The 18,802-nt window shown below is 42.0% G+C and overlaps 2 protein-coding genes across 3 annotated transcripts; one reads left to right on the plus strand and one right to left on the minus strand.

Moving 5' to 3' along the window:
- Positions 1-3,507: 3,507 nt before the first annotated feature.
- Positions 3,508-5,146, plus strand: cldn5a (claudin 5a). The gene has a single exon (XM_026999819.3). It carries the CDS (start codon positions 3,747-3,749, stop codon positions 4,392-4,394), a length of 648 nt encoding a protein of 215 aa, XP_026855620.1. The 5' UTR covers positions 3,508-3,746; the 3' UTR covers positions 4,395-5,146.
- Positions 5,147-10,060: 4,914 nt separating this feature from the next.
- On the minus strand, positions 10,061-18,707 carry cdc45 (CDC45 cell division cycle 45 homolog (S. cerevisiae)). Of its 2 annotated transcripts, XR_004775555.2 has the most exons (19): positions 18,394-18,707; positions 18,168-18,227; positions 17,975-18,067; positions 17,212-17,349; positions 16,671-16,832; positions 16,500-16,558; positions 16,347-16,395; positions 16,153-16,214; positions 16,007-16,057; positions 15,786-15,905; positions 15,564-15,695; positions 15,199-15,297; positions 14,896-15,057; positions 14,659-14,797; positions 14,483-14,566; positions 13,064-13,182; positions 12,854-12,930; positions 11,948-12,196; positions 10,061-10,691 (listed from the first exon to the last, which is right to left on the minus strand). XR_004775555.2 is itself a non-coding variant. In XM_026999793.3 (18 exons), the coding sequence occupies exons 1-18, from the start codon at positions 18,442-18,444 to the stop codon at positions 12,132-12,134; spliced, it is 1,722 nt and encodes a 573-aa protein (XP_026855594.2). In that variant the 5' UTR covers positions 18,445-18,707; the 3' UTR covers positions 11,700-12,131. The 2 variants fall into 2 exon arrangements, 1 of the variants encoding a protein (XP_026855594.2); XM_026999793.3 differs by lacking the exon at positions 10,061-10,691 and having other exon boundaries at positions 11,700-12,196.
- Positions 18,708-18,802: the final 95 nt, after the last annotated feature.

Raw genomic sequence — 18,802 nt, forward strand, 5'->3', positions numbered from 1 at the left:
ATATTGAGCCATTTTTAATGGAATAGATTCTTGTTCATTAAAATTCCGGTTAGCGTTCAAGAGTCTAAAGAGTTCAGTAGCCTGCATTAATCTCCCTAAGTTTACCAGAAAGCTAAAGAACTATTTTGGAAGAGTTAATGTTCTAATGGCAAACCCCATTATTAGGTCTGATTTGATTTAACCAATAAACTGAGTATGGACATTTCTAACAGTGGATAGAGGATACAGCCATTTCATCTAAATTACAGAATATTTTATATGTTAAGACATCAAATCATTTATCGTATGCCTTGAGTCTCACCAAATCAAACAAATTATGAGACTTATGCTATTCCCTTCTTTTGTGCTATCACCTTTATTAAGGGTAACTAGATTCAAGAGCAGCTAATCATGTAAGATTGAGTAATTCATGACAAAACTCACTTTGCAAAAGATCATTTCACTTGTGTTTATGATTTATTTGCTGATCAATGCACACAAAGTTTAGTTAAACACGGTTAAACTACGGTTTGACACCATAAATGGTTTTGTTACAAGATAGAATAGCACTTTATTAATCCCCAAAGGAAAATTAGAATATTCCAATTGCATATATTGAAGACAAGCATAGTGTACACGATTGATATATAGACATCATTAAAATAAAATACAAAAATTGTTCAGAAATACTACAGAAAATAAATATATCTACATGATTTGCACACACACACACACACACACACACACACACACATATATATATATATATATATATATATATATATATATATATATATATATATATATATATATATATATACACACACACACACACACACACACACACACACGACTATAGCTATGCTAAAGTGCAAAGAGTACCATATAGGTATTACAGTCACATATGTGTATAAGCATTACATCTAAATCTACTGTTATAAGGCCATAGTTGCTGCTACAATGTTACAGTTATTGTTCTACAGTAGTAACATTCTGGGGAGAGATGACCCGTGAAAGATGTAAAGCATTTGTAAACAACCGAGATTTTTAAAATAAAAACAATAATAAGAAGTTGATTTAGTAGACATATGAAAAATATGACAGAGCACAACACATTTCACACTGTCTCATAAGTTATAGAGGATTATGTAAATACAGTTGATGCTGAAAAGAGCATGGTCGATAAAAATGAAAAATTGATAGTCATATCTGTAAGTGACAGGAACCAATTGAAAACACCTGCTTTGGTTAATGAGTCTTTATGCTTATGATTATAGTGTGGCATTCTAGTGTGACACCCTTCTGATTCTTGCTGTATGTCAGTACATTCTACTAAAATTAATATTCTTCATTGGCCCTACAGCATCAAGGGAAAACACCATAACAGGTTTTGTTTAGCAAGATAAAAATGCTAAACTTTCTGAACCACTTTACAAAAATATAGAAGCATATATGATCTCATATATTCTGTGTATTGAAACAATTTAGCCCTTGCACTGTAAAAGTGTAAATCCTTGAAACACAAACCCATATTCAGAGTAAATATGTCTGTGGATATTCCAAATATAACTTAATTAACTCCTTAATCAAAAACATTTCTAATCCTCTCTTTTCTTGCTGTTCAATGTCTCATAGCAATTCTAGCTTTATTTGTAAAGCTAGCTGTGGTCTGTAATCACGTTCTGCACTGCTTTGGCTGGTGCGGGATCAATAAAACATAGTGGGTGGGCATGTTTTAGTCATATTTTGAAAACCATATTAAGGCCCCCCCAACCCTTCTCCCCACAGCTAGAGGCCTCCCCGCAGGGCGGGTCCTTTATGCCTCCCTGCGTGGGTCTCCGCTACTCCAGTGACACCAAGTTGTCTTGAGCTTATCAGGAATTCTTCGTGCCAAACAACAATCGGGGCGGCACAGACGCAGTTTTTCTGTTTTCACTGGTTACTCACTGAAGGGTTTGGTGCATCATGCATTTGCCGTGGATAACAATACAATACGATCTGTGAAATTTCCTCCAAAAGAAAAACAGTAGCCAGCATAGATGTTTAGAGTTAATAAAACTGAAAATGTTTCCCTATAATCAATACGTGATTTTTTGATATGTAATTAAATAAAAGGTTCAAATTAGGCTCATAAACGTTACACCATCAGCTGTCAAGACAAAAACAACTAAGATAATTGAATGAGATATTACAACATTACATCTGTGCATTTAAACCACATATAGGCTTGCAATCATACTGGATTACATCGAAATACATCACCCCTACACTATACTGCCCTGCTGTCAGTTTCTATATTTATATACTTCTGTATTTTTCTGTATTTTTCTGTATTTTTGCATTTGCATTTGCATTTCTGCATTTTTGCATTTCTGCATTTCTCTATGCACCCCTGTTTCTCTTCCTCAGTTTGGACAGAGCACTCTCCACCATTTCACTGCACGTTATACTGTGTATGACTATGTATGTGACGAATAAACCGAACTTGACTTGAACTTGACTTGACTTGACTATTGTTTATGTTTAATGTATATAGTGTAATTACAATCAATTCTTTACTCTTTTATTTATATTATTATTTATCTTTATATTTTAGATATCCTACCCTTATCTTATTCTGAGTTGTCAAAACATTTCACTGCTATTTGTACCCTGTGTGACTATGTGACAAATAACCTTTGACTTGATTTCATTTGATTCGGAGACAATGACGCAAGTTAAAGAAAAATAGCCTTTGTTGCTGGGGTGGTGGGGCAGAGAGAATATAGTAGACGATACGGATGAAATGTAATTATTAAAATATTTAGTAGCCTAGAAATGTGTCCCTTAAACTATATTTCATTAGCCGTTATTATTTTTATTGCAGTAGTTTATAAGTGGTAATATCGTACCTCAGTGAACGTCTATTTATTACTATAGGTCTGTGCCAAGACTAATAGCATTTAACAATGTTCGATTAAAAGATTTGCTTCACGCTATGCTTTACTCTCAGAAGGCTGCGTTCTTCCCACTTACATTGGAATGAGCGCTCAAGCAAAATTGTTCAACCTGTTGAGAAACTGTAAAGTTAGAAACAAATTCTGGAACCTAAGGACACAGAGGTCCACACACTGCAACGTGTTTCGTAAAGCAAATATTATTTCAGTCAAAGTGTTCGTGCGAAAGAAACTGTAAGTAAGAAAATAACTCGAATCCCGCTAAGTACTCTCTAATAAATGTATTTTGTCATTTTACATTTTTTATTTTATTTTAGCACACCTAAAAGTGATCTCAGTGAACTTCAGCAACATAAAGCAAATTTAAGGAGCAAATTAAACCGTTTATTCACGTTAAGGTTTTGTGTAATAATAAAGTACGCAACAAGTCCTAGCAGCTTCCCGCTGTACCTCTGCTTTTCTTTCACTATCAGAGTGCACAGCTTCCCTCTCTTCCCATTGGCGGAGAGCAGATGCGACGCTGCGTGATTGGATGAAAGTTCTGCCCCGGGCTTTGGAGGCGCGGCGGGGCCCTCCTCTTATCGCACCGTCGCACGCGCCTGTTACCCTTCTGCCACTCGCTGCCTCGTACAGAAAGTCCGTTAGTCGGCGCGAGTCATAACGTGACGATGTACACATGAGCGACACCTCCGTTTGCTTTTGCTCGCAGAAAAAAACAACAAAACACCGCAACGCGGACTGAAGCTCAAAGAGAAGTCTGCCCGTGCTGAAAAGTGGATTGTTTCACAGCTATCCGATTTACAGGGACAGATATTTTTTTAACGAAAGAAAATGGCCTCCGCGGGTCTGGAAATTTTGGGTTTAGCGTTGTGCGTTATTGGCACGTTGCTGGAAATGATCGCGTGCGGACTGCCGACGTGGAAGGTAACCGCGTTCATTGAGGCGAACATCGTGGTGGCGCAGACCATCTGGGACGGACTGTGGATGTCCTGCGCGGTGCAGAGCACGGGGCAGATGCAGTGCAAGATTCACGATTCCATGCTCGCGCTCACCCATGACCTCCAAGCCGCGCGGGCTCTCACCGTCATCTCCTCCGTGCTGTGCGTAATCGGGCTCATGGTGGCGATCGCCGGTGCCCAGTGCACCAACTGCATCCGGACAGATAGCGTAAAAGCGCGCGTCGTCAACGTGGCTGGGGTGATCTACATCGTCAGTGGGGTATTCGTGCTCGTCCCTCTGTGCTGGATGGCCAACAACATCATTTCGGACTTCTACAACCCGCAGGTGCCCACAGCCAAGAAGCGCGAGATCGGGGCCGCGCTGTACATCGGTTGGGCGGCCACGGCGCTTCTTCTCCTGGGAGGATCGATGCTGTGCTGCTCCTGTCCGTCCACGGGCGCCACGGGCTACTCCGTAAATTATGCTCCCACAAAAAGAGCCACGTCTAACGGGGACTATGACAAGCGGAATTACGTGTAAATGTGTATTTGGTAACCCTCTTGTAGATTTTCCAACTAAACGTAAATGTAAACGACTTACTGTCTTTTTTTACGCATCACGGACGCTACCGAGTGGCACACCATGGACTTGTTTCTACTGTTTCAGAAATGCGCATTTTGGAAGATTAAAACAGACAACAGCACCGCTAATTTTAGGTACCTTGCATTCAATCTAAGCCACAATCATTCACATGATTTAAACTTTAGCTGAGTCGACCAGAGTTGTTTATCCGAATGTTTTATTATGTTTTTATTTTTTACTGTATTATTATTCGTTTAATTGTCTTGGAGTTTTAGCGGTGACGGTGTAGTTATTATATAGGCTAGATGTATTCGGGAATCTGATTCTGCACAGGGCTAATTTACAGATATTACTTATTCACGCCGCCATGGATGCAGGCGGAGAAGGCAGAGTTTCATGGCTGCTTTTAATTTACCAGCAACCGTTCAGCTGCTCGACATCCAGATGAATAGGAGGTGTCGGTAGCACCTGGTCTATAGTCCAAACCTAGCAGGGAGCAATTTACCTTTCAGTTTGGAAATATTTTTGATGGACGACTGTTGTCGGTGTCGTATATTGCTGAGTCATCACTTTATACGAGCCTTTACCGATACCAAAAGCTGTCTGCAGTAGGCTACGTCTAGTTTGGCTGAAACATCTATTTTTGTAACTTTTAAAACGTGTCTGTGTGTTCCGAATTTTGTTTTGAATAAACACTGATGGCGATGTTACAGGTGTGATCATTTATTCTGGGAAATACACCATGGCCATTGTCAACACAGCAATAGAAACCACAATCATTCTGAAATGTTCTTACAAGTTGGGCAGCCTATTTGAAAAAGGCATTCTGTTACTCTACCTCCCACAGAACTTACGGCTACTGTCCAAAGGCCCACTTGGGAAGTGTTTGTCTTCTGGCAGTGCCTTTCACTTCTACCGTCATCCCACAACCCGTAACCGCCCCCTCACCTCCCCGCCCCTAAACCACACACACACACACACACACACACACACACACACACACACACACACACACACACACACACACACACACACACACACACACACACACAAGCATTACTTTCCGACAACAGATTGTCCTCGCGTGATTGCTTGACCGTCACGAGTCTTAATTAGACTAGCAAAAACTGAAGTGGGGTTTCGCTTCGGTTGGCGCACAATTAGGGCCCAGATTTTTTTTGCCCCTCGATATAACGCTTGGCTGCGTTAGTTCACAGAAAAACATCATTGTAGAATTTATTGGATTGGATTATTTAGATGAAAATTAACTGTAATTTAAAAAAAAACAGTGGATAGATTTCTCAAACAGAAGAAATCTTAAAATTAGCAAGACCTTTTTGCTCATTACACTTTTGTAGACATCCAAAGATTTGTCGGTCTGTTGTTCGTCCAAAGCACGCTGAGCGCACCAAACCACCCCATAGACAATGAACTCTCACATGTTCCGGCGTTTACAAAATGATCCACATTCATTTTTGTTCAATCCCTGACATTTTAAGATGAGCAGCAGGTTGGTTTTAAATCAGCCTTAAGTCTGCCTGTGCCCCTCATGTTTTAAGTCCAGATTCCTTGTGGATTTTCTTCTCTTTCTGTAACTCAGGCCACATGAATATAAAGAGGGAAATTACAACGAAAGTGGAAATAGGAGCAGTAAGACTGAGTAAACATACAGTGAAAATAGAGGGCTCTCCTCTCAGTCGCCGCACTGGCTGTAGTTTATGGGTGTGTTGACAATGCTGCATCCCCCCGCTTCGGCACTATAGTTTCTGGCACAATGGAGCCTATCCGAATATCCCCTGGCCCAGACGGGCTCTTTCAGCTTCCATTGTGGGATTGTTAGTTCCAGTCACCCTGTTGAGGGAGAGGAGGTTATGAGGCAGACTAAGGGGTGTGTGTGTGTGTGTGTGTGTGTGCGTGTGTGTTATGGGCTGGGGTGTGTATCAGAACACTGGGGGAGGGGATGGGGGTTTTAAAGGACCCTCATTCCGCCGCAAACAGAGGAGCACAGGGGCAGCCACGACGTCATTAAAAAACCTTCGTCATGGCAACCAGAAAGTTGCCTGGTGACGGGACCCCATAATGTGGTCATATGGACGAAGACAATGAGGCCCCCGTTGGCTGACATTCCAAGACACAGAGGGGGAGAGAGAGAGAGAGAGAGAGAGAGAGAGAGAGAGAGAGAGAGAGAGAGAGAGAAAAGGGTGAGATTAAAGTGGACTAAAGTGTATAGACTGCATTTTATCTTTTACTTATTGATTGAACACATGCACACACAAATAAGTATAAATAATTACTTCGCATTGTGAGTGTACTCTAAAACCTTCAGTAGGGATATCCTCAAGTAGGAGACCATAGATATCATACGAGACGTATAGGTTTAGTGACAGTTTTGTTAGCCTAGTTTTTCACTTGGATTAAGCACACAGCAAAACATTTTGATTTAAATGTCTCTGTACTTTCAGAATGCTAACCAGTTAATTAAACCTTAACTTCTGGTCATTCTCTATATATATTTATGGACACGGTAGCAATATATGGGTGGCTTTTACATCACACACACACACACACACACACACACACACACACACACACACACACACACACACACACACACACACACACACAGCTTTGTGGTGGCACGTCACTCTCTCATGACGCTTACTGGCCTTTGCCCTCTAGGAGTCAGAGGTTACATCCCCTCTTCCCAAGGCTGAACATTTGTTATAAAATATATAAATATATAAATAATGCCCTCCGACAACCAATACCCGGTGCCTTCAGATTTGCCTTTATCTTGAGTGGAACATGTTAAGGTGGGGTAGCAGCATGTGTGAATGTCCTCAGGTTAAGCAGGTGAACTGTATGACTTGTGGCTTTGGCTTTAGAAAATGGATTAAGCTCACGAGTATTTGTAATTAAGCCCAACAGGTGTAGGTCCGTGTCATATGAAGCTGTGTTACAGTGCAGGACAATAGATCTGCTTATAAGTCGAATGGAAAGGAAACAGGAAGGAAGTTAATAAGGAGGGGCAGAGAATAAATGGTTGTGTGTATGGTTCGGTAGACGAGGAGGTGGAGTTTCACGTTTGTGGCACAGGACACCAGTATATCAGGAAACACGGAAGGTCTCCAAGTATACATCACGGTAATCGTGGCTTATCATGGCATGGTTCAACCTTGATTTTGTTTTATGTTTGAGGTCTGTACTCTCAGCTCTTTATCAGCCCACAAGTTTAATCTATATAACACCTTTCACAGAAAAAAAGAAGACAGAATCCATTTATTTTGTCTCAAATGCACCTATCTGTAAAATCAAAAACAGTAGAGAATACAGATGATGTTCTTCTTGAACGGAAGTAACCAATCCCTAATATTTCCTAGGCATGCTTCAAACAGAGACGCTGTAGAGTCAGAGCAGAGCATGGTGATGTGTTCCCCTGTAAACACACCTGATTTAACCTGTCACCAGCTTTAGCAAGTGTTACAGGACGGAACTCACAAAACTGTGCTAGACTCCGGTCCCAAAGGGCTGCAAGGTTAAACTACAAACATTTTAGAGCATGACAAACATGAGGAAAAAAAGACATTGCTTATCAAACTAAGAAGCAATGTAAAATCACCTTTCCGGATGCGTTGTCCGGTACTGCAGTACCGGCCCATATTAGCCATGAAGTGATAAAGAGAGTGACCCAGTTCACTGCTCAGAACCAAGGTCTGGATCCAGGGTCCAGGCAGTGTTCTGCTGGGAACGTGGAGCACTTAAAGGACTCATGAAGGCATATCAGATTTGCCTTTTCCTTAAGCCCACCCCCCACTGAGAAACAGTCCCAGTGTGCAGCCCTGCAACAGAGACAGGTCTTACATGAGCGTGACCTCATTGTAATACAGATGTGCTCTCTTCCCATGGCTCCACCCCCTGCTCCCTCACACACACACTCTCTCTCTCACACACACACACGCACACACAGAAAGCTGTTCTCAGTGGGGACTGAGTTTGAATTGACTGCACCTCATCACTCACAGCCCTGCACTACCCACTTCATCACTAATGTGACCATGCTTAAGAAACAACATATACTTTTCAGTGTTATGAAGTACATATATGCCCTCCAGAATTATTAGTACTCTTGGTTCAAAATAAGGAAGAAATAAGGTATAGGAAAAATGACTTTGTTGTTTAAATGCTTCATTTTATACTTAAGACCTGTGGGGAATTATTTAACTGCAAACTACTAGCATAAGCAATACTGTAAGATGGAGGTGGTTGGGGATTACACTACAGATATAATATTCTTAAGCATCGTTGTAAATGGAAGAGTTCTCCCAGATTACAACCACACCAAGGACCATGAGCATTATGGATGCCCTCTGTAACACCTAAAATATTTTTAACATTATGATACTTTTTGGGGCTTGTGTAATGCTTGGTTTAGCTCTATTGAGGGCAACATTCTCAAACTTCTCAAACACCTCTCTCAAAGTTAACCAATAAATCCGAATTCACAGTGCAGGACTTAAGGGGATAACAAATACAACGGTCAAAACCAAGGTATCCCAAAAACCAGATAAATATTACACCCCACCATAAATGTTTATTAGTGAATCATTCTTAACACTTTTAAGAGTTTTTTTAAATGATTATTATTACCACTGTTCCTAAGCCCTTTTCACATCAAGCTTAAAGGCTAGTCTTCAGAACAAAAGACATGCATTTTCAGGGAAAAGGCACTGTTTATGAGCAAAGACCTTTTGTTATCAACTTCTTGAGAAAATTGGCAAGTACAGTTCCATTCCACTGTAATGTATCAAGTTTTCTGTTACAAAACAGTTCAAGGACAGGCCACCACTGTTTGCCATATTTTAAAAGTCGGATCAGCATTCTTGAGCTCATAATTTTCAGCACTTTTGTGGGTGGTCGCTGTGGACAAGGCCGCCTGATAAAGGCCATAAATGTAAAAATGAACCGCCCCATTTTCTTCCTCACCAAAAGAGATGCCGTAAGTGGCTGAAAAATTTCTGAAAACATAAGACGCGAAGCCGGCACAGGCTCTTCCCGCAACGTGGTCATACAAGACTGGAGGAGGCTGCGTTTGAGCTGCTTCTCAGTACACACAGGCGACCCGGTGTGATTTACCACACACAGGTAACATCTATTGTCTCAAATCCCCCAGTCCAGCTAATCCTATAGATAATATCAGACCACTCAAGGGCACAGTAAAAGAAAGGAGTCAAAAGTAACTAGAAAACAAGTTACCAGTTGCTCTAAATAAGATAAAGAAACAACAGATACCTTGTTGGGGGAAAGAGTAATCTATGCTAAAACTACTTTCAAGAACTATGAGTAGTCCTAAGAGGTCCTAAACTGTATCGTTCGTAAAGGTACTCCAAAAGGAATGGGCCGATCGTAAAACAAGGTTCTGTGGGTCCACACCTAATGTTTGTACAGCACGACTGCGAACCCCAAATCCCTTTCTGGAGCAGTGGTGTGGTGGAAGTGCCTGTGAGGAACACAGCAGCAAGATCGTGTACGGGCAAGAGAAGACACGCAGAGAAAGGAGAAGAGACAGACGAGAGAAGAGATGCAGAGAGAAGAGACTCTGCTGAGGCCGGGAAAAGTGGATACTTGCCACGTTGAGGATGAAGTACAGCTTTAATAGACAGTTTAATAATCGCAGTGGCCAGTACTAAAGATTTACTGATGTGCTGTGAATCACATGACCATGATTTATCCAGGTGAAAGTTCCCCCCAAAATAAGGATGTGAAAACAAGTGTGTGTGTGTATATATATATATATATATATATATATATATATATATATATATATATATATATATATGTACACACACATTCTGGTGACATGCTCAGAATCCCACCAGTTCTCGTCTAGGTTACATGTGTTGGCAGTAACATTTTTTTTCATCTGAATCCAATCAGACAGGTTCCATTTGAGGCTATTTACATCAAGCTGTAGTCGTCCTTCTGAACGCCTGCTCAAGTAAACAGATTCTTGGCGAGTGCCACAATACTACAGTGAGCTGCAAAAAAGCAGAGATTTGCCTCAAGGTCCAGTTCAGGAGTGCAGTACGTTGTCATCCATCATCAGCCAAAGGAGGATGGGCCCCCGCCCTTTGAGTCTTGGTTCCTTTCAAGGTTTCTTCCTCGTGCTCTAGGGAGTTTTTCCTAGCCACCGTGAACCTTGGCTTGCTCACTGGGGGCTTGGACTTCAACATTTGCAAAGCTGCCTTGCGACTACAACTGTTGGGAAAAAAAAGCACTGTATAAATAAATTTGACTTGACTTTAAAGCTTGTATATTTCATTTTGACGTGTGCCAAAGAGAGAATGTGAGAACGCCTGAGGTACAGCAAGTGAGAGATGGGAGCTTTTACCACCCGCAGAAAAAGGATAAATGCTTATTTGGGCCATTCAACGATAATAACCTACAACATAAACACCTCACCCAGTCATTAGCAGAGTGGGGGAGGGCACTTCCTTCACTGTGTACATGCAGCTAATTTGATGCCGCTTTTCAACTTTGGTACAAAGGCCTAGCTTTAAACTCCATTCACTTATGTTGGAAAAGTCTCCCATGACATTTGGACACACAGGTTACAAGTGATAAAAGAAATGTATGCAAATGGCTCCAGCATGCTTTTAATAGGGGGAAGCTAGTCCATTCCAAGCGTTGCCGCAGCGCACGGCTTTAACTGCAGGTTAGCGGTCCTGTACACCGTGCTACCTGCATGTGCACGTAGTCTGATGCGTGGCTTGGCGAGCAGGCGCACCTCGTGCTTGAAAGAAACATTTGTGTATCAGCGGCACAGAATCAGCCAGCAGGTGCCGATTCTCGCACCTGAAATATTATGCTGTGCCATTTACCGTTATGCAGCCAAAATTTATTTTTTATTTGCCCTATTAAATATTGACTTAATGTGAAATTCCCTCACCAAACATAAAAAAAACCCAAACTTAAAAAAAAAAAAAGGGTGGATCCAGTCATTTCCTTTTGACCCCCTGTAACCAAGGTTTTGCAAACTACAGCCTTTTGACCCCCTGTAACCAAGGAGGTTTTGCATACAGCCTTTTGACTCGTTCTAGCTTGGTTGTTTTCTTCTCCTTAGTTTCTGCTAGTGCTTTTCACCAGCAAGTGCTCATTAGTGCAAGTCTTAATCCCCAAACACAACCAAGCAACTCCACGTCTTAAAGCAATTTGTGAGATTAAAAAAGAGCTAGCACCCGACAACAAATAGAAGACACTTTTCGGTTAAGTTAATAAAACTAAACATTTAATTACTGACTTCATGAAGGTCACACACAAAAACAAAACACATTAATGCTACAACACAATTAAAAGGCTATACAGTATAAATACACATGCAGAATCTTAGGAGTCCATGGGAAGCCCGTTTGACTGGAAATCACATGACGAACACCCGCAGTTCTCACTAAACACAGACCGACGCTCTAAACTGAATTTGGCACCAAACTGACTAGAAACATGGCAAGTCTCACATTTGTTCTCAAGGAGTGCAAAATTCCATTCCTGGAGGGTCTCTGTGTGTGAACAAGCTTTTCTGCGAGTCAGGCCAACTCTGGGAATTGTGACGCAGGCATACACAGTCATGTGTGTCCAAGTTCCTGGCAATTTGTTGGTTGTGTGTTGTTTGAGTAGCACTCCCAACATGCACTGGGGGCGTTATGACAGAAGGGTGATGAGGGCGTCGAGAAACTTGCTTCTGTCCTCCATCTTTAGCTCGATAACTAAAGACAGACAAACAGAGTGAACACATTGATGTTGCACAACTCCAGCATGAACTTGATTTTGCTTTTCAAGTATGTCCATACACATTTACATTTAGCTTCACGGCATTTAGGAGATGCTCTTACCCAGGTGCCCAAGGTTGTCAGAGCAGAATTTATATCTTGAGGAATGGCATTTAGCACCAAACTGACCAAAGCCATGAGAAGCCTACCAGGGTGTCTGCATGTGTGTATTTGATTTGTGTGTTTTGGTTTTGTTCAAAAGGTCAGCATGACAAATTGTTAACGGAAGGCACTATATCAGTAAAGCGTTTGGCAAACCCCTAACCTGACACACAACCAACAACTCCCATCTACGCAAAACATATTGCTACTATATTCTTTTCTAATTCAAACTATTCAGCATTCACATGATCTCATTAGTTTCACGTGACAACCAAGAGCATGGCGTTGGATTAGCAAATATGTTTACTACCAAAGTTTAATCCAAGCAATTAACCCAAACTGTGCCAAGTGTGCATACAGGTGCACAATTCCCCTCTCACGGCGGCAGTCTAAACTAAGAGCAAGTCTGCCACCTGGTGGTTTACATCTGAGCCGTCACTGAAAGTCAAAGAAAGCGATTTTAAAAGAGCCTTGTCTGTGGTAGGAACTCACTTGATGTGTCGAAGTGATCATGCAGAGCCCTTGAGCTTGTGCTTTCAGCAGCCTTCTCAAAGGCCCTGCCAAAGAAGCTTGGTACAGACATAGATGGTGTCATTGACACGTATACAAAACACATGCAGAGGTGCACACACACACACACACACACACACACACACACACACACACACACACACACACACACACACACACACACACACTTACTTTTTCTTGTCAGAGGTCTCAGACTCCGGTGGAATGCCCAAGACAATCACTGTGCCTTTATCCACATCCCTGGGAGCAGCCATGATGAGGGGTAACACTTTACAGCGCTTATTCCGAGTCTAACAAACAAAATTTAGACCAGCGATCATCTCTACAATTATAGATAAGAGAATTAAAAGATAACAAATCTTAATTCTGGTGAGAAACACAAGACTAATGTTAAAGATAAATTGGGATTCATGTATTAGTTCACCAGTAGTTACTCTATTAAAGCTTATTAAATCAGACTGCTTCAGACCAAAACATACTGCTATAATAATTATCCATTTTTCAGCAAGGGAGCGTTTTTGTACTCATGCTGGCAATTTAAAATTCAGTGGGCATCATGTAGAGCAGCATTTTTATTCCATGCAATACTTAACATCAAATTCCTCCGTGTTTGGTTTACCTAACTAATGCGTTTACACATGCGTGTCCAGGAGAAGGATCTCACTTTCTACTGGGGAATAGGTCACATCTACCAGTCTCTTTGTTTAATTTGCATATACCACAGCATTTTTTTTGCAAGATATAAAAACTGCTATAACTGCTTCTAGCAGTGTTCTGAAAGCTACAAGTAGGAGTTAATTAGTTGGTCTTGTTGCATTTTGTGTGGCCAAAAACTAATGCAATGTTTTCTATAGTATACATATTTAATGCTCCATCGATTAGACTGATTGTATAAAAGGAATGGTTAAATACAGGTCAGGCCATAGAAAATGTGTGACAGTAATGACAGAAAGCAAAAGAATTAAATAATGATGATTTAAAGCCCAGTTATTGCATTAATATCGTTTATCTGGTCAAGGCCAATATCAATTAGTATCATCGCTAAAAAGCAGCAGTGGTCACATACCTTGCATCAAAAACAGTACTACACAAACACTGTGGGTATTAGTGAAGGTTTAAGATAATTGTGCAGTTAAATTAAATTCCAGGTTTTGACACACAATTTTTACAAATCCTCTGGCCCGCAGATTTGCTGTATTTTGATTAGCAGTCTGTAGATGAACAGACTTTTCTTTTAATCATGTTAACGGTTTTCCTGGATGAGAGCATCTAACATTTACATTTGACGCATTTGGTAATGTTGACTACGACTACTGAGAGAAGACTTTCCTAAATACTTGTGAGAAGTAGCTGAACTGAGGCACACAACCAAAAGTCCTGTTTCAAAGAAGCCCAGCTACTGCAGCCTCACACACCATGGCTTTATTTAGTTAAATGGTCTTTGTGAGAAAGCTTCAGTCCCTAATACACATGCAACCATCTCCCATTAAACCTCTGACTGAGGTACTCACCCATTAACGACACAAGTAACAGAGACCATGCTCAAACTCCACCTCCCCCCAAGGTGTACTAAGCTTCTGCTGTACTTACAGAGCAGACAAAGGCCTTGAGCAGGTATTTGCAGAGCAGAGACAGGGCCAGGGGCTTGGAGAACAGCTTTACATCTGGAGTACCCTAAAATGTCAGAACCAATGCAGTAGAACCGCATCAAGATAACATCCCATCAAAACAAAACGTGAGCCAAGTGAATGTGGGCGTGCCCTCACCTCCAGTAAATGGCAGTAGAGGAACGGTCCTTGTGAGAGGAGGAGATTGGTGCAGATGCAGCTGGCGACTGTCTGCTGAATGGCCTTGAGTTTCTTCTTTGCCAGATCAATTCCCACATGCAGCCTCTCTATATTACTCCTACATGTATTAAAACAAACAAACAACAAAACATTGCCATAGCAGATATAATGCTGACGGTCTTTTAAAGTGGTGTGCACGTGGGTGTTTGGTCCCACCTTGAGAGGCAGTCCAGGGCTTTGATGAAGTTGTCCGTGGCACACTCCTCCTTCTCCACGTTCTCCAGCAGGGCAGCGGCCGCATGTACCACGTCGCTGGCCAAGAAGCGGTTCTTGAAGCCAAAGTGCACGCTGAACGTCTGCACACGGATGTCCTTCATCCTGGTTCCCGCGCGAAGGTGTCCAGCGGGAGCCAAAGAACCAACGAAAAGCCACTTATAAAAGGGTCGAATGGACGTACGTGCGAGGTCAGAAGGGGTCTGGAAGCGTCCCTTCAGACGAGGGCACCTGCACTGCTCTTACCCAAACTTGTTCGAGGACTCCTCGATGACCTCACGCAGGTTCTCCTTGACCGAGATGTCCATGGAGTTAAACTTCTGCCGCACCTGTTTAAGTGGGAGACTGAGAGGACCCAGAGCAGATCAACCGGCTGCTTTTAAACGGATTGTGGGAAACAGCATGATCAGACTGATGGACGGCTACTGCCTTAACTCTGAGCTAATTTGTGCAATTCCTTCCATCAGACTGAACCATGTTTTAAGATTGTGTTGAATCAGTAACTTAATCATTACAATCAGTGCCAGAACAGACATCCTATACAGAATGAACAAACTCCCACACCCCTTCCCATCTCATTCACGGAAAATGGAGAGAGAATGCATGCTCACCCCATGTCTGCCAGGAACTCCTGCAGTTTCTTCTGGCCATTGATAGACCAGAGCTTAAAGTTGCAGGAGGTGTAGCAGGAGTTGCAGATGCTCTCGTATAGACTCCAGTGCTGGTACAAGGCCAGCCTCAAACTAAGGCATGCCGTTAAGGAATTCACACGCTAGACAAAAAGATCCATTATTATAATATATCATCTAGAACACACAGACTGGGCAGGATACTCATATTCAAAGGAGATGCGAATGCAGTCGATGGAAAGCGAATTCTCCTCATCCTCGTTGCGATGATTGTGGCGAGAGACGTGTCGCTGCAAAGCGACTATATCAGTTACATACTTCATACTGCCAAAGACAAAGAGTTTGAACTGACTGTTGGCAGTTAAGTCTGAACAAACACATGCACATTTTCAACAAGTCAGGGCTGAAGGCCAAAGGCTCCTTACTGTGTGATTTTGTCGTGAACCCACTGGTCAGTGAGCCCGATGATGCTCCACCTGCCAACACAGAAGTCCCATCATTCCATCCGCAGATTCGCGGCAAATATACTCACACCTACACCTAGTGTACACTACTAATGCACGAAACCTACCAAAGCATGTCTTTGGTGTCCTTAGTCATCACCCATGCCAGCTCAAACATAAACATAGCAGCCTGCAAAAAAAGGAAGAGCTGGTAGATATCAACAGAGCGAGACATACACTCATCAAACATGATTTATAAAGGGCAGAGTAAGTGATATAACAATCACGTACAATCCACCAGAGTAATCACTCAGATACTCACCGAGGTTCCGTGGTACTCATACTGCTCGTAGTCGAACAGGATCTCTCTCCTGCAAACACACGCACCTCTGTGGGACGCGTCGCCCAGAACATGCTGTATGTGCTAACGCTATGATACTACGAACGGGAATTTTACTGCCGTATCGTGACTGACCTGCGAGCCTCCCACTCTCTCCGGGCGCGCTGCCGCTCGATCCTCCTCTCCAAGGCAGCCTGAGAGCAGCGCAGGGCAAAAACGTCAGACTCGAACAAACTCGCCAGACTCGAACAGTGGGGAGCGACCGAGGGATTTATCCCATGCTGAGACCAGAAAGAGAAAACCTGCCTCGTCAAAACGCCGACGCTTCCCAGATGGCTCGGCGCCACCGTCACTCTCATTCCCAGAATCGTCTCTGTTGCCTTCCTCGTCCTCATCTTCGTCGTCATGGAAAATGTCCTCGTAGGAGGGCACACCGAGGTCATCATCTTGTTTGATGAGCAACTTAATCTGAAGGTGAAAAATGACTTTAGCAGCTGCGTTCACACATAGATAAACTGTAACTATAAATGTTAATGTACCTGTAGTTATGCGACCTTCAGCATTGATGGAACATTGATATATATCATTTTTATTGTGTACAGCATTTGCAAAATCATTGTCACCTTGGAAAGAAATCTATCCAGTGGGTAGAGGTAGGGTTATGAGTGTGCTTTTGTAAGTTATTTCTTTTTAATGAACTGTATCTGTATTGATTATAAAAGGACCAGAACATACGTGACACTTCAGCAGTACTGGGGTACAAAACATCTTCCCCAAGGGGACAATAAAATGACCTTAATTCAATAAAAGGGATTCTGACAACTAAGAATATTATAAGAATGCCTACCTGAGTGTCATTGTAGATGTTAACCACATCAACAGGCCTATGAGTATCACAGATGAAAAAGATGGAGTCCTCCTCTGGCTGCAGGGTCTCCAACAGGTCCACATTTGCCCCACAGTTAATTAGGACAAAATACTGGTACTGGACAAGTGTGAACACAAATGGAAACATACAAAGGATTTATTTGAGCATACAGCCAAGGCAATTTGACTGGATAACTTTGCTGGTTACTATACTAGCATGCCAGATGTCGGCCTACGAGAAGAAAAATTCTGAACCCTACATATGCTGGGTGGTGGGCATTCCTTTAATCCACAATGACGTTCCAGTACTTAGCTGAATAGGTGTGCTATATGGCAACAACATATGTTGCTTGAAGACATTGTCATGATGTCCAATAATGTAGTGTGATAACACCAGATTTTTTAAAAAAGGTTTTGTAGACAGAATGCACCAGCAAAACAGCAGTTCAGTACATCTTATCAGCTGCGTCGTTCTGCAGCTTAATGCGATGGTGTGAAGCCATTGTCTGTTGTTTACAGGCCCTCTAACTGTTTTTTAGTAAATTATGCCTTTGGTTAGAATTCTAGAAGTACTGAAATCATCCATGGTATGCTAAGAAACACATACTCTGACACTTAATTGCAATAAAGGTCATAATGACAGCAGCTACTTTGCCATCAAGCAAGTAGAGACCATCAAGCTTTGCGCACTTTGGCAGTCAGACTCCTACTAGGCTTAAGTTGCCATGTAAAACAGGAAACACCTGCTCCTTATGTTCTAAAAAGGCAGTGCCAAGGTTCTCCCATCCCGTCACAGGAACCAGAGTGTACTGGACCTGGTCGCAGTGGAACAACGCCTACAAAGAAATGATTAAACAACATAGTTAAAAGAAGCCTGCTAGCCCAAGTTACTCCAGTATCTCCCTTACCCCCTTCATATCTCGCAAAAACACCAACCTGCAGAATTTTACATGCACACAGCGCATCGATGTCCAACGACACCAGGAGAACCACTCTCTGAAAGTGGAGAATAGTGAACATCAGAGGACAAATCCAATGAGAATGGCCTGTGTGACCCAAACCACCACAGGCAATAAGCTGAGGTAACCTAGCAAACGACACCAGCTAGGTTAAGTAGCGAGCAAGCCGTTACCTAGCTCAATAAAATGGGCTATGCACTCACCTGATTGACGACAATATCATAAAATTCTTTTCGAATATCTGTCACGAACATTTTAAAATATATTTATCAACAGTAAATTTAAAACATAGGTTATAAAAGTTCGTAGGACCAAGTAGTTCAGCTCAACGGAAGTTTCGTGCTGCGACTGGCGCCAAATTCGTTCGTGAAAGAGTGGGCGGGTCTTTCCTACAGTAGCCAATAGATGAAGACTCTGCGTGACAGCTAATCAACCTGGAACCCATCACATACGAACAGAGGAAGCACACTGACCAATCCTATACACTCTAGTTTTAAGTCGTTTATCGTCTTTGCACATTTTAATTTATTGATGTTTTTTCACTGTATTGTAATGATAATAGATTAAGAATAAAAACTAAACACACACTGATTATGATTCTTACGAATTTAC

Source organism: Electrophorus electricus, chromosome 25, assembly GCF_041902795.1.
Source record: "Electrophorus electricus isolate QZ-2024a chromosome 25, ASM4190279v1, whole genome shotgun sequence".
NCBI classification, from domain to species: domain Eukaryota; kingdom Metazoa; phylum Chordata; class Actinopteri; order Gymnotiformes; family Gymnotidae; genus Electrophorus; species Electrophorus electricus.